The 18,282-nt window shown below is 38.6% G+C and overlaps 1 protein-coding gene across 3 annotated transcripts in view; it reads right to left on the reverse strand.

Moving 5' to 3' along the window:
* ncor2 (nuclear receptor corepressor 2) overlaps positions 1–18,282 on the reverse strand; it is a 110,365-nt gene that overhangs the window by 63,709 nt on the left and 28,374 nt on the right. For all 3 annotated transcript variants that reach the window (XM_084389875.1, XM_084389874.1, XM_084389873.1), the window contains exons 2-3: positions 17,496–17,686; positions 16,521–16,651 (exon numbers count right to left, since the gene is read on the reverse strand). In XM_084389875.1, the coding sequence (XP_084246001.1) occupies positions 16,521–16,651; positions 17,496–17,591 (227 nt within the window). In that variant the 5' untranslated portion in view covers positions 17,592–17,686. The remainder of the gene's footprint in view (positions 1–16,520; positions 16,652–17,495; positions 17,687–18,282) is intronic.

An 18,282-nucleotide genomic window follows, 5' to 3' on the forward strand; every position in this document is an offset into this window, starting at 1 on the left:
ATTGGATCATGAAAAAGTAGGTGTTTCATACCAGAATGAAGTCAAACTAAATGTGTAACATCAACTAACAATTAATAATTACTGCATTAATTAACTAAATTTTGGAAAGGCTGCACTGCCTAAAAAGTTGACTTTAGACAACACTCATAACATATTTATTTCTAACAATTGAGGGAAAATAAACATTGTCCAATAAAATCTACAAAATACAATACAATGTCATGGATGACTGAGAATCCTCATAGACATATGAACCAGCATTTATCACCAGCACTAGACATCCATTAAGGATGGGTCCAATGAAACAACCAGTAATACAAGACCAGTCAGGACAGGTCATGATCTCTGCAATTACTCCACAAATCATCGAATAAGTACAGGCCTCTCGGACCAAAGATGAGTATAACCATGGCAATGTTTGAGTGCTGGAGGCAACGGTGCCTTGCGGTGCTTGGTACAGGAGTGAGCCTTTTCACACAAGAGTGCGAGTAGTGAACTGACCTTGATGGTGGTGGAAAGATCGTGCGATATATAGAGGAAAAGAGAGGTGCTTGAACCTCACACAAATACATTATTCACATCAATCTCACATACACACATCTCTTGTTCTCGCTTTAAATCAACCAAACATCTGTCCTTCCTGTGTTATATCTGATTCTACAACGCAGCAATAATACTGAGTGTGATTGGATGCCAATGCTTCAGCCCAGACCAAAGTTTGGGATTATATATTGATATGATTATAAAAAGAATAATATTTTTATTATTATTATTATTATTATTATAATTATTACTACTATTATTATTTAAATAAGACATTACTATTGTAATATTTCACTGTCAAAAAAGAAACTAAGTAATAACTGAACAGCACCACACTCAGAGAACTACCCTGGTAATCCAGAGTTCTCGTGAGAGCACAAGTTGAATTTGCTCAGCGAGTTACTCTGGTGTCGATAATGTTGCTCATTAAATATGCCCCTCAATCTGAGCTGCACCAATCACATCGGGTTATCTGATATAGGCGGGCCAGAGGCGAGCTAAATAGATGAGGACAGCGCTGTGACGTCCAAGTCATTAGTAAACATTGCAAGATGGTTATGAATGAATATCAGTTGTTTGAAACGGCTTTGGCCGCTACAATGAACGAGTTAGACGTGGCTTTTTATCTAAAACAGGAACAGAAGACGCAGCTCGAATCATTCCTTTGCAAGAAGGACGTTTTTGATGTTTTGCCGACCGGATACGGTAAGAGTCTAATCTACCAGTTAGCTCCGCTGGCAGCTAAGCGTATGGGGTTTATTGTTGTGATTGGTCGTAGTGTTATCCAATTGCGTGCAGTGAGATTTTCAAATGCATGCTTGGTGCCGCCCCTCGAGCTGGGCGATTTTCATTAGTCGACGCCAGACCATTAATCTTTTAGATTTAGGTCTGGATTTCCAGGCTATGAGAGAACAGTACAACTGTAAAATTACATTACTTATGGTTGCTGCATGTTGATTTCCCAAATGCACGTTATAAGCGACACAAACGTATTTTATTTTGATTAATCGTGCGGCCCTACATGTACACATTTTGATTGAGGCACTAATGGGGTGAGTTTCTGTACTTTGTGTGATCAAGTGGTTCACAGGCCATCCTGTAGCTCAGACTGATCAAGACCAAACACATATAACACACATAAACCCAATAACCCTAAACGGCAATAGTACACATCACACTAAAACCACATGGACACACGCACACACACAGCTTAAAAAGACTTTGCCATCCTGTGCCAAAGCCAGAGATCAGACACATAAAAATACACACGTGCACGCAATACCCCTAGACATCTACACATCCGCATTAGTTTCCCCACAGATCACGCACACTGCAGACTGTGTCTGTTATACATTTATAAAAACTAATATCAACAATATCTTGCACATACTTTGCATTTAAATAAGTAAGAAACAATTAGAGGTGAAATAAGGTCATTAAGATTATTAAGACAAACTAGACAACTGAGGTTTAAAACTATAGCGCTTGTGTATAAATGGGTGTGCCTAAATATGTGGACTGTACTCGTTGTACGTTTAGAACAAGATTGGGTGTATCCCTCATATCAATTACATGGTCTACCCAGCTTAAATAAACAGTACACACAGACTCCAGCACAGAGCGTGATTAATACAAACAAAGGCTGACGTAAATGCATGCGTGCGTGCCAGTACCACACCACACAGACAATGAAACAGAGAGCAGGAACATTATAATGATATATGAATACTACAGGCAAAACGAGACACTTTAAGAGCATTTGAAGCGAGGAAAGGAAAAGATGTCAGACCGCGTTCCTTATTATATAATCACATACAACTGCTCAATCATGGTCTGGAATCAGAGTCAGACAGTTCAAAGAACCAAAGTCACATTGGAATTGGTTTTGATTGAACTTGCATTGTGTGAATAACCCAAATTGTTGAAACTGAAACAATAGGGTTTCTAGATGATATCAATACTGATAGCTAGAAAGTAGGATGGGCAATTTCATACATATATATAATAAAAAAATGCCAGCAAATAAGATGTAACTGGCCAAGCAGCAGGGACGTGCGGAGAATTCCTCAGGGGCAGGGGCTCAAATGTAAAAAAGGGGCATATGCTCATCAAGGTTGCATTTATTTGATCAAAAATACAGAAACAAACAAAACAGTAATATGGTGAAACATTACTACAATTTAAAATAACGGTTTTCTATTTTAATATACTTATAACCTTTAATACTTTTTCAGGATTCTGAGTTAAAAAGAAAAAAAAAAGAAAAAAAAAAGAACAGCATTTATTTAAAATATAAATATTTTGTACCAATACCATTCAAGACGCCATTCAAAAGTTTATTTTTATTTTTATAAATTAATACTTTTATTCAGCAAGAATGTATTAAATTGATAAAAAATTATAGTAAAGAATTTCAATTTTAATTAAAGGTACAATATGCAAGGATTTTGTATCAAAATATCCAAAAACCACTTGCACAGTGTTATATATTTCTTTCAAAGAATTTGTAAATTCAGAGAAATTCACAATTTTAAAATAGTGTCCCTTGTCACTTGTCGCCTGTCAATGACATAATATCCGTGTTATCCCTGGTTTCCGCTTGTACTGCCATAGTAACCATGGCAACAGACGTGGACAACTGTGTAACGTCTCTAGCGGCACGCTCACGCTGTTGTTGTTTCGTTCAAACATTATGGACCATGGCAAGCAGACTTTGGGACAAAAAGAGAAATAAAACGAGGATCAATATCGGCGTGGCGTTTTAGAGATGCCGAGAGCTCCACGTCCACGACAAACTTCGACTTGACAGAGACGCCGCTCTTGCATGTACTTTATTAGACAGGTGAGCAAATGTACATAAAACGAATCAATGTTATATAGTTCAACGTGATGAAATGTTAGAATATGATCAGTGTGTTATTCTAATGTTGATCTAGCTTACTGCTATAGTCTCATATAGCCAACAAACTAACACATAGAATAACATTATAACTTTCAACTTTCAACACACTCAAATGCAGTTTTATATGATAGTGCAGACCAAGTGAAACAGTGCTGCGTTACCTCACAATTTCAATTTGTTACATAAGCCGCTTTCCGACCGGAGGAACCTTTTCACAGTTCCTAGAACTATTGGCTAAAGTACCCGGATGTCGGCGTGTTCGCACCGCAGGAACTAGGAACGATTTTAGTTCTAGGAACTCCATTTGGAGGAACTAATTTAGGTCCTACTTCAGAGTAGGGTCTAAACCAGCGCTATAGGAACTATCTGTGACGTTAGTGTACGCTGATTGACCGAACGCAAGCGGAACACCAGCACCCGCCATTTTTAAAACAGCTAGAATGTAAACACACAGATTATAGCCTATATTTACTCCATAAACTAACTATACAAACATGGAAAACAGTGATAGATGGGTCTCTAAACCTTTATGCTGAAGAGAAAATCCAACGCAACTTTGAGGGGACCAAGCCAAACATGATTATGTTTATCTGCCCAGCTAGCAACACTGGACATCAACCACACGGCATAGGCTAATAACCTTTTTTCATATACTGTCTACTTTCTATAACAGTTCTATCTAATAAGATATTAAACAGTACTGTTAGACAGATTGCTAACTAATAAACACAGAGAATGCGAGCATTGTTTACTCTGGCGTTCTCAGCGCCGCCAAAATAAAGGTCCGTCGCGCCGTCAAAATAAAAGTCGCCGTGCTTGCGTCACTCCCTTACCCCTCCTACCAGTTCCTATGGCCACTTGGCCAGTGCGAACGCAAACAGCAAAACCGAGTTTGGGGGAAAGTAGTTCTTAGAACTGTTTAGAAGTGGACAGTTCCTAGAACTAAGTTCCTGTAACTACTTGGTCGGAAAGCGGCTATAAACTGACAAGTTTGAGTAGTAATTCAGCACTTTTCGGTAGAAAGAAATGTCCTCATTCCTTTATATTAGCGGGACTCGTGTGTGGCACTGATATCTGTCTCTCATTAGCGATCGCGACCTGCTTCATACCACAGTCATGTTAAAAAACATGAATGTATTCACTCATCCATAAACATTATTTTCCATTAACATTTTTAGATCAAGTTCCATGATTCCGCTTATGTGTTATCGATCTTCGCCTTTGTTATTATAAGAGGTTAGCGACCCCTAGCGGCGAAAAAAATTACATTGTAGCTTTAAATGCTGTTCTTTTTTACTTTTTATTCATCAATGAATCATGAAAAAAAGTATCATAGGTTTCAAAAAAACATTAAGCAGCACAACTGTTTCCAACATTGATAATAAATCCACATATTAGAATGATTTCTGAAGGATCATGATCATACTATTGCTGCATACTTATCAAAAATGTCAAAATAATAAAATCCTTTCACGTCACCATTTTGCGTGTTGCATTTTCGCTTTAAAACGCATAACTTTTGCTACGGTTACGCCTGCCGTCCACATTACTCCAGAGTTTTTAAACCTTCGAAAAACGGAGACTGACCCCCTCAGTCAAGTCCGAAGCAAGTGACAACCCATAGCAACGCGTTCTGGCAACGACACCTCAGACTGACAGAAACGTAAAGTTTTTTACACATTGTCATGTTAATTATAATCAAAATAATTTTTGTTAGATGTTATCTTTGATATTTGTTTGAGAGGGGCACTTTTGATTAATTTTGAAAAAGGGCAGGGGCTCGAGCCCCCCTTTTTCTAGCCTCAGACGTCACACCCATCTGATGCATATGGTACACTTTTCTGGAAACACTTCAGGGGTTTCAAAGTCGCAATCTGATTGGTTGAATTCTACAGGACGTCATCGAGACGTGTGTCGCGTTCTTTAAAAGTCCGCCTGGAAACAAATGCGTGACGCCAAAACCCCTCGTGGAAGCGCGCCATTGTGTTTACAACTTGACAATGAGCGCTTATCAGGGTCAAATAAACGCTGGATTTTCAAAAGTATGTGAAGTTCGCGGCTCCGTTGTTGCAGTAAACTTGCACGTTCTCTAATTTATTAGATGCACACCGTTCTGTTATTGTAGAGACATCATCATTATATTTTCATGCACCTAAACATGATGCGGAATAAAATGAACTGTGATTGGTTGCGTTACATGTCAGTCAAACGTCCTCTTGGGCGGCCCTTGGCCAAGAAAAGCTGCGATAGAGTCCAGACCTTCTGCCGTCAGTCTGAAGGTCTGGCTACGTGAGACTGCCCTTTTTCCTTAGCGCAGTGAAGCAGCAACAAATCACGCGGTTAGGCAGTTAACCCGCCTCCACCCCCGCCAATAACGCACCTAAAAGCTTTCACAAACAACCGGAAAAAGTAATGATTATGAATATGTCAAATATAGCAAGGATACATTTTAATTGTTCATTAATAAACTATTGTTTTCTGTGTCATTGTCGGCTGCAAAGATAAAGTTAACGATGCTGACTCGCCATCTTCGCAGTGAATGCGCCTATAGAGATTCACTTTTCATATAATCAACATAGATTAAATAAAATAAAAAAATAACAGTATAGGCTATTATTTAAACATAAATATGAAACAAAGCGTTTCTTTAATGGCTACAATACGTTTAGTACAGTACAGAGAAATGTAATGTCGGAGCGGGGTTTGAGCGAACGCTGTTTTACCGTGAGCATGTGGGGGAGAGGTACAATTTTCGAATAAAAATCGAATAATTCCCAGCGATCATCGAATATTATTTTTGCTTGAAATGGCCATCCCTAGTATCCATAAGTTTTGCCCAGTTATTTACGGGATGATGCAATAGGCCATTTCGTTTGATTTTTTTTTGCGTTGAAAAATTCTAATTATTAACACAGGCTAATAAACATATTATCAACAATAACATGAAATAATATTTATTTCTATAACTTTGTTGTTGTTTTTTTCAATATCTTTTGAGATTAATAGTTATTATGGAACAGTTTTTGTCATCGTTTGTAACCCGTTTTTGTACAATAAATTATTCAAAGTTTCAACAAGTTGCGTTTGGACTGTTACCCGAAAAACAATGCCTAAAGAAATAGGAATCGAAGTTTAGCCCAACCAGAACTAAGCAATGTTGGGGCATGTTGCGCTCGGCTTGTTCTTTCAGTAGCTTTCTCTTCTTTTGCCAGTCACCAATGTTCTGTTTGAATAATGTCATCCGGCTGCTAGCGCCATTAACTGTAACTTATAGCCTATACCACATAAGAGAAGTATCGCTATAAGCACTTGCAATTAAAATCTAACTCCAGCTGTTTATGTTATGCTTTTGTCTTTTATGCCTTTGTTTGTGTATTTAATTGAACATTATCTGTAAAAAGAAAGTTAAATAAAAATTAAATACCCGAAAAAAAAGGTGCGGTGATGACCTCACCACCGCGGTAGGCATCTCATTACTGCGGTATTGCAGGAATGCGGTTATCGTCACAGCCCTAATTAAAATATCATAATTCCAACGGAACAGAAGAAAAGAGTGACAGGATCACATCAAAGCCCTGGTGTGTTTGTGTCTGGAATTGAAGTGTGTTCAAGTTTGTTTGTCTCTCTGCACTGGTGAATTCACTGGTGGGTTCACTGGTGGAACTAATCAAAACCAAAGCAAAGGTGGCACGTACATTAGCAAAACACAATCTGTGAAACAGTGTGTAGAGGAAAAATACTGAAACACTATAACCAAAATCACCCAATTTCAATAGGTGCTTGGCACTTACATAATTTCACACTGCAGCTTCCATCCATGCTCTCGCTCTCTTTCTGTGAGAGGGCAAGATAATCTGATCCGCAGGCAGAATTCGTCATACACACAGTCACACTGACAAGAGAGTGACACAGAGAGAGGTTTAACTGGCCCCTGACCTCATTCTGAATTGAGGACAGATCATGCGTGCTGAGTGTTTGAACTATTGTAGAGGAACTTTGCTCTTGTACTGCTGCCATGCTCTCTGTCTCTCCTTTTCTCCCTCTACCATCATTCCATCTCACTCTTTCACTAGCACACTTTCCAACCCTTTTCCTTTCCATCCATGTTGCTTTGATCTCCCTCTATCCCTTATTATCTCTCGTTCTGCAGAGGATAAAAGGTGATTAGACCACAAAACACTGTTTCAACCCCTATCACTTATGTCATCACAAAACAACAAAAAAAGGCTTATGTCTTTAAAACTCCACGATCCCGGTAGCAAGTCCGAAAATCTTCGTTATACTGTTCATACGTTCTTTTTATAGGCTTCCCTATAAGGTATCACCCAATTCATGGTATCATTTGAAAGCTTAGAATCTAAACTTTACAAAGAATACCATCACTTTAGTTTTTATAATACATATCAAATGAAATATTAGCTTAAATATGCATTGGTCCCAGGCAAAAATTTCCGCTTTATGATTGCGAAGAAATATTTCTACAAATATTTATTTTTTATATATTTCACAAAACAGTCAAGTCATATATCACAAGAAAGCTCTCATTCTTTCTAAGGAATTTGGCGATGTAGTTTATTTCATTGTGAGAAAATCATAGATCGAAATATCTTCAAAAGGATCGCGCAGTGAAATAGAATCAAACAGAGATGACACAGAAAAGTATCACAGTCAGCCGCAAACAGCCACATAATCTATATCACCTTTTAGCATAGGATGTTATCTTTCAAATGAGACCATTTTCACGTTTCTGTGAGCTTTCGTTGGTAAGAAAAACCTTTTCGAATGAACTGAGAGGAGATGCGCTCTGAGCACAAACACCGAATCTCCAAGCCATCTATTTACAGGCGCGAGCCTTACTTGTGCTACTGCTAAGGCAAGTATTTAGTATATATATCTAACCGGATCTAAGCTCACGTCCCAGATCAGTCGGACCTCTCACAGGAGGATATTCTGACCGACGCGAGTTCAAGAGACGGACGCGCTCCCTTGATCACTTCCGGGTGAGAGCGCGAGCTCTCTGTTGACTGAAATATCCGCGAGTTTGCGTGTGTTATTATAGTTTATGAACTAGAGATGCACCGATTACAATTTTCTAGGCTGATTCCGATTTCCGATTTTTCATTGAGTTTGACCTGCCGATACCAATTTTAGCCGATTCCGATTACATTTTTTTTCTAACCACTTTACAGCACACACAAATATTTATTTTCGATCTTTTCTTTAACCCTTTCACACATAAGTTTAAAATATTCTAACTGACAACCCCACCCCCCAGAGTGAGTTTTTTTCAAGGCGAACGTTCCCTTTAATGTTTCCATGGCGACGCGTCACGCGATACACCGCAGCCACAATAATACTGTATGACAGATGTGTCGCTTTTATTTCGCTTTTCCTTTTTTATTCAAAATATTCACAAACTTGCTTACCATGTCATCAACTAGCCTATCTGATATTCCGATTCTCAAATACGTGTAAGTGAGTGTGTTTGGTCGATTAAAAACCTTTATAAATAATCTTGATCTATAACATGAGATGGGCGCCGCAATGTTGTCCTGTCAGTCGGATTTACAGCACGTGAATTCATCAGTTTCTCCTGAAATAAATGCAAGAAAGTGGCCGGTGAACTGAGAAGAATAGAGTAAACTTTATAGTTACTTCCACTATGTTTGTCTGATATGAATAAAACATGTCGGCAAATTATATTTGAATAGATTGTTATTGCTGCTTCCACAGACATCAGTGTGTATTTTACAAACTCCAAATGTATTGTTTTACTCGTGCTTATGTGTATTTAAATATATGAAGCCTAAAATAAACATTATGAGGTTGAAAACACTGCTTAGTTGTGATATATGACAGCGCTGAACGCGTCCCACTCTGGCTCAGCGCCAGCCAACGCGCGAAAGCACAGTTTGAATCTGGCAGTTATGCGACGTCACTGAACATTATAAATGTGGCACCGTACTCTCAGGGGCACAGAGATAAAAATCCCATATATGAGACCGTACCGCTCAAAAGGTTAATCATGCGGCGCCCGAGTGCATTTGACCGGCATAAAATCGGCATATGTCAGACTGACCGGCCGGTCGCCGGTCATGGCCGATCACGTGAAAATCGGCCAATTCCGGTCACCAGCCGATCAATCGGTGCATCTTTATTATGAACTGTTTTGATTTCTAGAATTGCATCTAGAAAGATAAAAGCATCAATGGCATTGATAAAAGCGATCTTTGGAAGTGCAACTGGTTTCTAAATGGATGATTTGGAGAAGTTTTGAGTGCGCACTCTCAAGACGCACTGTGCGTTTGGGTCGTATAATCTTATGGTTTTTCAGCATTTACAATGTTTATATATATTTTTTGATAAAGTTATTGTTAGTTTGAAATGTGAAAGCACAGCAACCAATCTGATAAACTATTATTTGAAAATAAATGTCAAACGTTTTGGATATGGAAAGTATGATTGCGCAATAGTTTCCAACTTTGCATAAGTTGAATAAAATGGTAATTTCAGTAAATCTACATTTTGATATTGTGAAATGGATATTATTACAGTGCAGAAACTATATATAAACAGTGATTTCTTTGTTTCAGGTTCTGTTGAAGATTGGCACTGTGGGCACAGCTGGCATCAGATCTCCAGGAGGCTGGCCGGTAATGTTGAGGTGATGCACAACACAGGTGACAAAACTGATGCCCATAAAATGAATGATATAAATCTGGAGGATGAGGATCCTGTTCTAGATTGTAATAGACCACAGATTTTAGGCATATAATTTGAAAAATGATAAGTCTTGTATCTTCTGAAAGAATAAAATGATCAAAATCATAAAGCGCCTATTTTTTTTTTTTTTTTTTATTATAGCACAGACAACATATACTATAATATTTATCACATTCAGCAGTGTTTTATATAATTTCAAAGGGTTTTCTGTAAAATTACACTGGAATATTGCATATATACCACTGGATATGGGTATGAGCAGAGTTTAGATTTGGGTAGGTGGAAATTACATTGAAAAAAAAAAGGTAATATTCCTTCCTTTAGATTAATATGAACAACTTTTTCATTTTTTATTAGAGAGAAAAAAATTCTTTTTCCCAGTGTTTGCTGGCATCTAGAGGAAACAGCCATGGTGCTAAAGCCCACAGGGCCTGAGTTATACACTTTCAAAAATGAATTTGAAATAAATAAAAAAAATCTAAAAGCGCCTCTTTTTGGGGGGGTTTATTACAGCTCAGACAACTTATACTTAAATGTTTATCACTTTTAGCACTGTTTTATGAAACTGCAAAGGGTTTCCTGTAAAATGACACCAAAATTGTCTATTTTGAAAAAAAAATGTGGAAATGGGAGGCTTTTCAATTTGGGTAGGAAAATCCAGCCGGAAATCCCCAAAAATGGTCCAGGAGCTTAAGAGGTTAAAAGACCAAAGGCAGACCACAATTTACACAGCCAAAACTTGACCAAAATAAAAAGGTCTGCAATTGATCCAGGTGCATTCGATCCTTTGATTCATATTATGCAGCCTTACTACTCCATACATTTTTTTTTTTTTAACTGTATAATATTTGATTGTGTGTGCTACAAAATTTTCATTTGCACTTGTTGTTTTTCATTTTACTGTTGAACGACAATCAAAAAAGCAAGCAAACAGTTCCACAGTGGGGAAGAGCAGACATACACATCTTACCCACACACACTTACTTTAGCATTTAGCATAGGTTTAAGACAGTTTTTTTTATTACATTTATCTCACTTAAATGTTTGCTCACTCATTGCATTTTTACAATGGGATAATGTTGTTAAGAGTTTACACAACACAAGGAAGCTTGATTTCAATCTTTGAATTAAATTGAAAAAAGTAGCACAAATAAATACAATAGAATAAAGATACATATAAAGAGATACGTTTTTGGGTAGGTCTAACACTAGTATTCAGAAACTGAATAAAGTATTCAAATGTACAATAACACTGGATAGTCTTTTAGTCCTGACTAAATTATATACATAGGCTATCAATCCTGGTTCCTTACAATTAAAGCTACCTTTTGTTGTTTTGACAACAACAGTAAAGAAGACAGACACATATGGCTGATGTCACTTTAAGAACTAGTGCACGGATCCATTACTGTTTTCATTATACTGTCTGTCAAACTGTCACGCATTGTATGCCTATTTATAGTAAGACATAACCGACTGTGTTTACAAGCATACTAAACAAGACCAGAATTTTGACACAATTTTGCATGTTTTTTCCTGTTAGAGTAGCCTGACTTCGTCATACTCATATTCTAGTCAGAATGTGAGTCTGATACTGCTCCATAGGACTTTAATTATGGGGCGTGTCTCAACTGAACCAGGAAAAAAAACAAAACTCTGCACTCAATTGGATAGACCTACAACCAATCAGAGCAACGGAGTAAATGACGCATGTTCTTCATTCATATTTTCAACCAACAAAATGTCGCGGCTCTCTGTTCCTCTTTTAAAATGAATGCGCTTTGGATATCTTCTATAACAGACGCGATGGCGGAATCTACACATGATGTTTCATAAACAAAGTTCGGGAGGAACACGTACAAATAATCAATCCAATATCAACTTGTCATCAAACAATACCATGTACCCTATATCAGCATGAGGAAGCATATTCATTCTGTCAACTTACCTAACACTCCCTGACAGTTTTTCAGCATCCCTCCACCACCCCGAATCCTCACTCTTGTCTTGGCTTGTTCTCTCACAACCAGGAATACCGGGGGGAGTATGGCTACCGAGCCCACAGCCCTCTCCTCGGACAGCACGTCATATACGCATCTGACTTATTTGTGTGAACTCGTGAAATCTAATATACGCATTTATTCTATCTGACTTATTTGCAAGTGTGAACTCGTGAAATCTCAATTCTCCAGCAGCAGTCTTCTTTGTTGTAAACTAATTCAAATTAAGCGCTCTTTGGTGACGTGGGTGATTACGTAACCGCAGATCATCTGTCCATCATCGATTAAAGCCCGCCCTGGCAATTTGATTGGCCCGGCCTTCTGGGAGCCGAGCATAATTACTCCTCAACGGATCGAGTCCAGACCGAACTTCCCGACCAAAAAATGTTGTGGGCGGGGTTCGGGCTGGCACCCAGGCTACTGTTAGAGCAATATAATCAGCAAAAAGAACTTTTGTTACTGGCGAGCTCTTTGTGTGCATGCAGAGAAAACCATCTCTCAGAGAGCGTGCGAGTACGGAATAGTTTAAAATCGCTTGAATGTTTAAACTGGTAAGACTTAAAAAGTGAAAATGATAAACTTTAGTTACGATGCAATGCTGGCCCAATTGTGCAAGCGATAATTCCGTCATGTCCCGACTCTTAAAGTCCAACTGAAATCAAAATTGACCCTATTTACTTTGTTAGCGCATATTACTAGTCTTGTGGTGAACAATTAATCCGTGCAAGTTAATACACAGAAAAAAATTGCTTGCCGTCGTAATCTTTAATCAAAGTCTGAAAAGTTACTTCCGGTCTGGAATGGCGTTCCTTCTCTGATGACGTAGGTTTGACGGCTTGGTTTGGGAAACGCTTAACCACTCCCCTCAAATCGTTAGTCTGTAATGAGCGAGAGATGGAGAGGAGGAGCGCTAGAGTAAAACCCTGCCCTCTGTTCAATATTCCTTTTCACTGGGAAATGCGTCACAACACTGGAGAAAAGTCGTTTGCAACTTCCGGTTCACACGGACTTTAAACGCGAGAGTGTAGTATCGCTTGACGCTTGCATTGTGCAACCTATTTTGAGAGACGAGAAAGAGAAGACAAAGCAGCACCGCTAAACACTCACGGTGTTTGTGAAATTGCATCTCCCAGAACATTTTTTAATTATTGATTTGATTTTATAATCTGTGTGGATTAATTTACTCATACAATCTACATGCTGAAGTGAATCAATGTTTGCAGGAATTTCCCGCATTATGTGGGAGACTTGCGGGAATTATTAAAATGATGTGCAATACCCGCAATCCCGCGCCGAAATTTGAGCCCTAAAGCCCAAAGTATATTTGTAAACTCAGAGATGTGGATTCAGACGGCAATTAAATTGCCACACGACCTGTTTGTCAAAAAACTATTTGGCCATGGATTTTTACGCGGGTTGGGTGAGATAAAACACTGACATTATGGATTCGGACGGCAATAAAAATCACTTACCCCTGTACTGTTTAAAATACCATACGAGCCCATGATAAACAATTAGCGTCCGAATAAGACTTAACTGACAGTATGCTTTCACTGGCCTTTTAAAGCGCTCCGCAAACGGCGCCGTCTTTTAGAACAACTATTCGCTGTATCGCTGCCATAGTTTGAGTAAACTCCCCACCACAATCAATCCCTTTAAATAGACTATTAAGCCTTTAATGGTTCGGCAGCTGATGTACCTTTGGATAATATAATAAAAAATCTAACAACAATCCGTATAATGACAATTTTATTATTTGCATGAAAACACTCAAATTAGCCTAATTGAGCACTGTCTAGGTATTAGGGCTGGGCAAAAAAATCGCTTTTTCGATTAATCGTTTTTTAAAATGTGGTGGATTCAAAATCGATTCTCAAACGCCAAGAATCGATTTTTTTCCATCTTTATTTAATATATTACCCAAGTAGGTTTCCTCCACTGTTCATAGGCTTGCAAACTCCATTTTATAGCTAATGCTGTGAGATTTTATGTTAGTTTTATCTAAATCATAAAATAACCTCAACTAGTGCTGAACGTTTAATCATATCGCAATCGCGATGTCAAGCCTATAAGCAATTAGGCTATATGACGCAAAATGCTGCGATTTTATATGAAATAAACAAATTTGGGCTTTTAACACAATTAATGCAGCATCTGTTCATTTTTGGTCATCCTTTGGCTAGTGTTACATGTATTCATGTAACACTAGATCTTATTCATGCAAACGCTTTTAAACCATTCATGCGCGCCAAGACAAAAAAGAGCTCGCTGCCTGTGAATGTCCTGACTGCGACACAGAACAACTTGCGATGATATCGTGCGTGCGCACAAGACAGCCCAGAATAGAGTTATCTTTCGCTCTTGAACGAACAATAACACACACAATTATGCCAAAATGTCTTTTTGTTGAGTATTTTCATAACATAAGAGCAGTCTTATGATGAACGTGAAGAGTTATGACTCTTGAGAGAACGAGGCGTGTGTGAGAGCCGCGTCTCTGAGAACAGCGGCTGGTCTTAAAGGGACAGTACACAGTAGCCACTAATTATCTCTGCCGTTAAAGTTAATCAAAGAACAAAGGGAACAGACAAAAACACTCACTGCTCTTGACTAAAGAACTTTTGTAACTTTGATTAGTCTATATATAATTTATAATTAATGCACCGCAGACTGTTATATAACTTTATTCAATTTCTGTATATGGCCTAGCTGTTAGACAGAAAGGGCACAGATACAAATTATATGCAATGTTTTTATATGGGTTTATATGAGGATTGTTAACCTGTTTGATAAAGACATGTGACTGTTCTGACTTGTCCAATTTTCAGCATCAATTTTTCAAATCCTGTCTATTCATTGTATGCATTTGAAATATAGAGTTGGGTTCTGTTTTAACTGTACCCAATTGTACCTAAAATAAAAAGAGTTTAATATACAGGTTTGTAGCTCTTAATTTATTTTTATTAATTAAACACTTGAAAACTTATGTTCACTTTTCTTTTCTTTTTCTTTTTTTAATAAATATAGGATTTGTATTAAATATTCATTGAGTCGAATCGAAATCTAATTTACAATCGAAATCGAAAAATCGAATCGAGAATCGAAATCGAATCGAATTGAGAGCTTGTGAATCGAAATCGAATCGAATTGTAACATCTGAATCGATACCCAGCCCTACTAGGTATATTAAAACTTCAGAATTATATTCGTATAGACCTGCAACAGTGATAAGGTAAAGCTAAGAGTGGTCCAGACCAACCTTCCGAACGTATGACTTACAGAAGGTATACTTAACTAAGAATGTTTCAGGAAACACGTATTAACGATAAGCTACAGCTTAAGGTGCAACTTAAGAATGACGTAGCGTTAAGAAGGTTTCGGGAAACCCAGCCCAGGACACATCATCGGGGGAAAAAAGCTGCACTTGAACGCACCGAGAGAACTACAGCCGACTGTCAGCTAGAATGCGCGTTCTGTGCCTGCGTCTATTTCTGAAGATATATTCATCTATATTTGTCATTCAAAAAGGGGAAACCGATGCTGCAGGCTGCAGATACACAAACTTTATTCCACTCCGCTCGTGTTAATATTGAAATATTCGCCAAGGAACACTCAGGTAATATGACGTAACATTAGAACAGCCTTCTATCTGTACCATTTTGACTGTTTTTTTTTTTTTTTTTGCTATTATGCACTGACTCGTTCACTAAGCAGACCAACCAATCAGAGTTCTCTCTCTCACCGACGGCCCGGCGCCGATTCAACATGTCGAATCGGCCGGAAAAAAGCAGACGAGGACCAATTTCAGCCGACTGTGCAGAACCGTGCGGAACACACTGAGAAAACGTAGTCGGCCGACGCACAAAAACTGCCCGACGGCTGACCGTCGGCTTGGTGTGTCCCGAGCTTAAGTGAAAAACTAACTCATGTTTATGGCAACATATGCAGACTAAATAACTAATATGACTTCTTCTTTGATAGGACTGCACAGGCATTCCCACTGGAGTAGCACTTCAGAGACCATGCTAAAAGAAAATTCATCCACTCATATCGAAGGTGACATTCTACAGTGCCATTGCATAAGCATTACACAAGAGCAGTAGACTGCTTCAGTCACCTCCTTGAGCCAAGAATGCAGAGTAAAACTGACATGGGCAGTGACAAAACAGGACTTTATGTCCAGTACTACTAAATGCTTCCCTAAAGCAGCATCATGAATGAGAGTGAAAGTCCCCTCTATTTTGGTCATTGTGGTCAAAGCCATAAATGGACAGGACTGAATAGACAAGATCTCAATGCGAAGCAACTGTGGCAGCCACAAAATGTTTGTTTATTTGTTTGTGTGTGTGTACCTTTCACTGCCTGGCTGGAATTCAGACAGAAGGGATGGTCTACGGCGGTGAGGCTGGGAAAGGGATCCATGGGGCAGATGGGAGCCGTAGTCCCGAGCGTGAGGGTGGTAGTCCACCAGTCCACCAACATCCTAAAATGAACAACACATTTCACAAACTCAGAAAATAAAAATTGCATGAAAAATATGACTAGCTGAAGTATAAGCTGTATGATACTTTTCTACATTAAATGAAATGTTTCCAGATTTAATCATGCTCCTTACAACATGAAAAAAGGGGAGAAAAAAAAAAATCTCAGAACTCAACCTAATGCTTAAAGATATCATACAGCCCTTTAGTTACAGCTTAAAGTCTTACTTTTAGCATGAAATTGCTCACGTCATATCAGTCACGCACCTACTCCAGAAACTAGGCTAATCCATCAATTACAATAAACCTTAATAAAGAGTCTCAAACTCTGAAGTGTTACACAATTACTAGTTATATTGCTAGTTTAGGCTAAATTTTATTAAGACTAATATTAAGAATGACCCATTTTTGGAGTCAAATGGTATATACGAAAACAACATCTGCTGTGTGTCCGACAAAGGACATATTCCAACATGAACAAAGGTTTGGATGAGGAAGTGTTCTACTTTACTGGCTAGGGTTGAGTCCCACTGATCTAGATGTCAGTGGGGTTAATAAGAGCAAACGGTAATCTGCAGAATGAAGATGTTGGCTGAGGGTCATGATTAACAGGTCATATCCTAAGCAGGATAATCCTTTGTTAGCAAATTTGAGCCAAACACCAGAGTCAATGTTCAGATCTATATGTACGTTGCAAAAGTGTGTGCATTCTTAGTAGGGTGTATAATAGCCACAGACACAGATTACTATAACATACAGTATAACAGTGTAACAGGGGGGGATAAGAAATTAACACACACAAAAAGGATTTTCAAGTTTTTGTTTTGTAGCCAGTAAGTGCAGTACCGTATGGGCTCTCAGCTGCAGAGGTACAGAACTAGCAAGGTGACGAGCGTCCACAGGCCTCCGCCCCTGAGGCACTGGCTGAGGGTGTGAGGACATGCTGACGATGCAACTTCCTCTACACTTTAAAAGTGGGTGTGGTCTTGTCACAAACGCTGTGCATCATGGGGTGTTGACTCCTGGCAGTCACAGACCTGGAAGGAAAAAGAGAAAAAGCATGGTAGATTAATTGTTAATAACAATAATAATAACATTTATTGACACAAAAACAGTCTCCTGGAGATTAAGTCCACCTAATTTAAGAAAACAACAAGGAAGGGCAACTGAGAGTTTGATCACAAGTGAGAAAGAGCAAAGCCCCTTTCACTTGGTGGATTTTTTTACTCAGAGTCTTAAGTTTACTAATGAGCTGCGCTTTCGATCTTGAGTAACCACACTTGAGCATTTTTTTCCGGATTCGGTCGTACACTAAACAGTACAGCATCGCGTACCGTTCCACAAAGCTGGCGAACTATATCAGCTTCAGCGCAGATAGTAAGGAGCTCCTTGGTCTCTGCTTAATTCTAGTTTGCAGGCATTTTTTCATTCTTTCTTTTTTTTGAGAGAAAGAGAGAGAGAGAGAGAGAGAGAGAGAGAGAGAGAGAGAGAGAGAGAGAGAGAGAGAGAGAGAGAGAGAGAGAGAGAGAGAGAGAGAGAGAGAGAGAAAACACCTGCTGCTGGCCACATACATGTCGGCAAACTGTGTGAATGAATGGATCACTCTGTATCCCCCTCTCATCTCTTTCTATCC

The sequence above is a fragment of the Rutilus rutilus genome (assembly GCF_951802725.1).
Source record: "Rutilus rutilus genome assembly, chromosome: 19".
Lineage (NCBI taxonomy): Eukaryota > Metazoa > Chordata > Actinopteri > Cypriniformes > Leuciscidae > Rutilus > Rutilus rutilus.